Genomic DNA, 6,592 nt, shown 5'->3' with positions numbered 1-6,592 from the left:
GAAGTAACCACGATATAATGTGCTATATAGCCCGAGTGAAGTAACCACGATATAATGTGCTATATAGCCCGAGTGAAGTAACCACGATATAATGTACTATATAGCCCGAGTGAAGTAAATATAAGTTAGATACATTTATTAAATAACTCGGGCCAAGTTGTTGTTCTTCGATTTTTCCAAATATTTTTTAATCTCATCTTCTGATAACATTTTATTTGCAATTAATTAATTAATACAATGTACAGTAAAAAAAGTTACGGTGAAAATAGACAAACATAACTAACAACGGGTTATCTTAAATTATTATTAGTAATTGGTTTCAACTCAAAACAACATAACAATGGTGTAATAATGAATAAGTGCTAGAGAGTTATTCCTTACAGTATATGAAAGTTACTGTTTTTACTTTGTTGCACCATGTTAATATATTTTGACAAATATCATGAAATCTACTACTCCTATGAAGATAAAAGTTACAAACTGCTTTATAGCACATTAAAGTGCTAAGAGACATTTGCACGTCTTATGGTTTCTAAGATAAAGTTTTCACACAATAAAGTCACTAATTAGTGATTTTCCAATATATATTTTTAAATGTTTATATGGATGGGGTTTGGCGTTGATGACCGGTAGGTTTTACGCCTTAATTTCTTAATAACTAACTAATATATATTTAAACAGTATCATGGGAACTAGTGAACATAAACATAACAGTCACACTACGGCTCATATTTTAGAAAACTTATCCTACTTTATATGATGTTTATTAGGTTTTTTAGTGTTGTTGATAGTTTCAAAGATAGGAATCTCTAAATGAAAAATGATTTTTTTTTTTTTAACCTTTTAAAACATCCACTATTTTGTATTCCCCCTACCTATACTTGGCAGACATCAATTTCGATTACTAATTATATAGTTTTCATTAAAGTAATAAAAATTGGAGTGAAATGGCATTTATTCTTCCGGCCTCTTATACAAGAGCCACTTCGCTACTGAGACCGAACGGTGGGCAAGGACTTTCTTCCTCGAGGTAAATCCGTTAGGGTATCCCTCCAAATTCACCACAGATTCCAAGAATATAGGCAATGTTTGTTTTCCGTTCAATTACCTCATACATTAGGGATTCAGTCCCCATATTTTGCAACCAAATACTGCTCTTATCTTCCTCAACACATACTACAACCGCAAATTTTGATTTACCTTTAGTTTTATACTTATCATTTATAATTGCCCACGCTCAGCGGAGAAGGGGGTGAGTTAAAGTAAAAAAAAATAATCGCAAAAGGAGGGGGGTATAAAGAATAAATTGGTCCTAAGGCGCCACGTTATTTTTTTTTTCCTTTGGAATAACGAAAAACCCGAAACGATGACTACAATATACCCCTATATAAACAATTATCGAATTATGATGTAGATAATGGAAAACCTAGGGGTGATACCTACCCACCTGTGGAATTAACGTTATATTCAGTGAACTAAAAAAAAAACAAGAAAGTAAATTAACAAGTTGAAAGCAGTGTATATGCATAAGAAAAAACAGCAGAACTATGTGTACAAAAGTTTAATAATAATAAGAAATATATGTACACAGATTGAAAAAAAGAACTCTTAGCATTTGAAAATAACAATACCACAAACAAAACTTATAGGTTGACTTAACCTTAACTTAAGTGCTCTAGCTTAACCTTATTAACTAAATTTACAATATTATGCAAGAGGGAATATAAAATAAAAATAAAATAAACATTAGTTCGAACCCCACGTAGTCCTTGGGTGTAATCCTGGCGGAATACAAGGTTGTCCGATATCTCCTTTTCGGTCACAGTCTCACTTTACCCAGAAGTATGGAGATGACCCCTGCCACCACTCTCCTATCCAGGACCTGCTGAAGAAACGTTGTCACGCACTGCACTATATCCACACTTTAGTGTTAATGACCCCTCATTGAAGTATGACACCATAATTTAACAAAATAAATCATTAACGATAACATCTCTTATATGTGATATTTCGATAGAAACAGTCAAGACACAGGACCTGATAAAGTATCACAACTTCATATTGAACAATCGTAAAGTGTTTAAAAACCAAACAGTCACCTACACAAAACCAACCATGCACACTCGCCTAAGCATATTACGCTGGTGTTGTTTTTTCACCATGACAACCGTAACACCCCTTGTCTACGCAGATATTGCTATTGTTTTTATTTCACCATGACAACCATAACATTACCCTTACATTTACCATTTGTTTTCCTTCTAGCTATTGTTAACTTTTGTAACATTCTCTTCATACTTCCTTTACTTCCTTGTTACAGGTGTGACTCGATCGACTCCGTGACGGTGTTCGTCGTGATCGAGGGCCGGATGGAGAAGATCGACAGCTATTGCGGTGTCACACCCCCGAGGCCGATCATGTCCAACGGCCCGCGGCTGATGATACAGTTCACCGGGACATACTCTTCCAGGCACGCTAGAGGGTTCAGAGCCAAGTACGCCTTCCTTCAAGGTAAGTGGAGAATTATGTTGCCATATCCTAACGTAGTTACAGTGCAGATGCCATTACTAATTCATAAACTGTTCAAGATTTGAACCCTCTTTTATCAAGATTGTTTAATTCAAGTATTACCCGTGTTACAATGTTGGGGGATATTACCCAACATAATTGTAATTTAATGGCATTACTAGCATGAATGGAGTGGACTGTACATAATGAATTTAAATTAAATTAATGAGCTCTACGACAGTCGCTACGTGAAAATGCGTTCGAGGAATGGGCTAACTGCATGTGGCAGGGCATTGGAGTACGCCATTTCAAAGAGACCCCAAGAGCAAATAAGTTTATATACGATAAACAAATACTTACGGGGTCTGAATGGTCCAATGCCCTGAAATTGAATAAAAATTATACACTCCTACGTGGAGTCCCAGGTGTCAGCGGACAGGATAGAGAAGTTGGGTCCCTCTGTCGCAAATGCAACAGAGAGCCGGAAACACCAGCACATGTGCTGGGCAAATGCCTCAACAACTCCCTCCTCATAACACGCCGACATCACAGAGTGAAATACGAGTTAATGAAGCTCCTAAAAGAAAGAGATTTTGCCTCCTTTAACGAGGTCTACTGCGTAGATACGGATGGATCCACAAGATATGTGGATATTGTTGCTTTTCCTAAGAAGGGAAAGTCGGCAATAATTCTGGATCCCACCGTGAGATATGAAAATAACGACCTTGACCAGGCAAATAAGGTAGAGAGGGAAAAGAAGGAAACCTACGATAAATGTATCCCTTTCCTCAAGGAGAAGTTCCGTGAGGGCTTCGGAGAACGAGACTTCAACGTGAGAGGCCTCTGGTTCGGAGCCCGTGGAACTGTTCCCAGCACAACTAGGAGCTTCATCGAGGAGCTCGGGGTCGATGTCCAGGACGTGGCTAGGTTGACAGAGAATATAAACTGGACTCCCTGGGAATCATCCACCACCACATGCATGGAAATTAATGAGTATGGGAGTTTATCCAGAAGTGGGATGGCATGCATGCATCGCATATCTTATTTGTTGTTTTAGTTATTATTTTAAATATTTTAATATTCGTTATATAGGGGAATTTGTTGATCAAATGAAATAGGGGTTGTGAAATAGAAGGGAAAGAAAAAAAATGAAAAAAGGAATAAATTGAAAAACTTGTAGTTAGTTTGTAGACTGATATTAATTGTAAAAGAAAATTGTTGAAGAACAAAAAAAAGTTATGTATCTATTATATATAATATTATTTCATGTAAAAATATATAACATATATTTGTCCAGTCACGGATTGATCAGTATGCTGTGTAATGTAACAACCCGATGTATTTGGGCAGCATGAATAAAGTATTTCTTTCTCTCCCCTAGTTTAATAGGAAGATAAACCTCTTGAAATTATTCACAAAACACGACTTTTATTATACTTATATGTGATTAAGTCAAAGAGTTGTACAATATGGGCTATTTATTAGTTGAATTAATTTAGAGTATTGATTTTAATGGGGTTACATGAGTAATAAAAGGTTTAGTAGTTTACTTGGTGGTTGATAAGTGAGCTATTGAGATTTTAATGAAACTTGAAGGCTTGGTTCTATTACGCTCTGTTCCTTCATCCTGTCCCCTTGCTTGAGTGTGAAACTACTCACTATTGATGAATTGTGGAGTATGAACGAAAATGGTGTTGCTCTGTGGAGACTGTTCACTTTGTTAACCTGAACAGCACAATTAGGCACAGAGTGTGTGCAACACGCATGTATTTGCGAATAGATGAAAGGATCATGTTATCGTATTAAAAATGTTTGTGGGGATCCCTTTTAATTTTTTTTTAAAAAAGGTTAAGGCCTACTTAATGAAACTTGGTGGCTCATAATTATTTGTGGAAAAGTCGAATTTTTAATCTTTTGCAGTTCATCTCCCAATTACTTAACGCTGGAATTTCTAATAGAATGATACATTTTTTTATTTAAATAAATTAAATTATATCCAATCAAGTCTTAAAATTCCTTATTAACACTTCATATGGCCACCTTTTTTGCCTTAATAATCCTAAAGGATTAAATAGAGGCTTTTATTATACACTTGTATTGATAATATTAAACAACAGTAACATATATAATTTTTTTTTTTTTTAATTTGAACTTTATTTATTGATAGATATAACAATCTGCCGCAGTTGTGGTATCTGGAATGGTAATCACATTCTTACTATAATAAAATAAAATTGAAAAATAAATAAATAAAAAAAAAGAAAAAAGTACATAAAATAAATAAAATCTCTCTTAAAATAAATAGAAACAGAAGGATAAAGAAAATGAACATAATCAAAGTATGTGTATGAAAAGATAAATAAATAAAATAAAATAATGATAAATATATATACATTAGAATACTTTTACTATAAATTCACAGCTTCACATCCACATTAAAAATTTGCAGGCTAATCTGACTTCTATTAAATTTTAGTCAAATTAATCTATGAAACAATAAAGAAATAGGAAATCATATTCATTTATTAATAATCTTGCCTTATTTTATTATTAAATACCTATGAATGCAACTATTTTTTTTAATTATAAACAATTTTAATGACCAATAATCTAAACAATATAACTTACATATTGACAATATTATTCAAACTTTTTTAATTTGCTTTATTATAGAAAATCCTATTTAAATTAATAGTAACATAAAATTTAACCATAGTATTTACAAATTAATTTGGTTTGAAAATTCTGCATAGTGTTGGTTCAGATTTCTTGAGCCTATTTTAGAATTCACTGTGTATTTGTACATTTTTCTCTTGATTATCATCATATATTTTATTTTAAGTGATTTTTTTTTGTTTTATAATATCTCATGGTTATAGTCTTTCAAGAAGTTAAGGATGTATCTTGCACGGGACTATACTTTTTCTCGCTCACAGTCAAAAAATAACTTACAAACTGTTAAAACGACCATGTAAGTCCAAATAGGGCCGGTCTAGTAAAATAATAAAGTTTAGGACATTAAAATTAGTAATAGACAACGTAGTAGATTTACTGAGCCTAGTGACCTAAAACTACTACATCACTTAGTGCTGAATAGACAAGAAGGCTTCGGTACCCAATTAGTGAAGAGACTGCCTCACAGCTGTTGGTTTATGCAGAGTGCCATTTCTTGTTTGCTTTTAACAACTAATTGCTTAAGTAAAGATATCCGTCCATTAAGAACATTCTTTCCCCGCTTCTCCTATCTCAGCTTTTATTCAATTTCGAATAACACGCTTTATTCATCCTAACCCTGAATATTCACTCGAATGGATATTGCCGTGAAATGGAGTTCTTGTTTGCATAATTCATAACGTAGTCAATTAGAAGCTCAATATCTTAAATAATTAGTGAGTGCGAAGACAAAGAAAAGAAATAATTTCTCGATATTTTAAATATTTTTTTAATTTATTGATAGAAATTACAATCTGCCACACAGTTGTGGGCAATAGGTAATAGTGATGAATGATCTCATACATACTAAAATAAAATAAAATAAATAAATGAATAAAAACAAAAAAAAAACTCTAAAAATATATAAAAACAGAAGAATAAACAAAATAAACATAATCAAACTATGTTTTTGAAAAATAAATAAATAAAATAACATAATTATGAAATAATATAATCTATAGTCACATTTACACTCTAATATACAATATTTTCACAATCGACCTGAGGATCCCTGAGTCCACTCTATCCCCCACGTGTGAGGGGTAGACCAGAGCTCAACAGATCCCAGCGCATCCCTCTCGCCGCATCACTGGTAGTGAGTCAGTGGAGGCTGAGCAAGTGCGCTAAAGCCACAAACATTCAACTCGAGTGGAGAATCAGACCATTGCCAGAACTCCAATTGTCCATTTTTATTTTAGTAAGTCTCTTGGCCACTGCCGTTTCAACCTTCTAGGTGGGCTGTGGGGATGGGTGGAACTTGATAAGGTTTGAACCAAAGGATTAGGATGGTTGGAAAGGTTTATATGGAATTTTGATAATTTGGTTGGTATGAGGTCAAGGACAAAAGGGATGTGTAGGTCATGGTGTAGTG

At 33.7% G+C, this 6,592-nt stretch overlaps 1 protein-coding gene across 1 annotated transcript in view; it reads left to right on the top strand.

The window, feature by feature from the left end:
* Positions 1–6,592, top strand: part of LOC106685776 (suppressor of lurcher protein 1) — a gene marked incomplete at its 5' end in the record, with an annotated part of 227,050 nt that overhangs the window by 49,384 nt on the left and 171,074 nt on the right. The window contains 1 exon segment of the mRNA XM_067045990.1: positions 2,321–2,511. Within this exon segment, the coding sequence (XP_066902091.1) occupies positions 2,321–2,511 (191 nt within the window).

Source organism: Halyomorpha halys, unplaced genomic scaffold, assembly GCF_000696795.3.
Source record: "Halyomorpha halys isolate HHAL.00 unplaced genomic scaffold, Hhal_1.1 Scaffold738.1, whole genome shotgun sequence".
Lineage (NCBI taxonomy): Eukaryota > Metazoa > Arthropoda > Insecta > Hemiptera > Pentatomidae > Halyomorpha > Halyomorpha halys.
The sequence above is the reverse complement of the archived record's forward strand: the minus strand, read 5'-3'. Positions and strand labels throughout refer to the sequence as shown.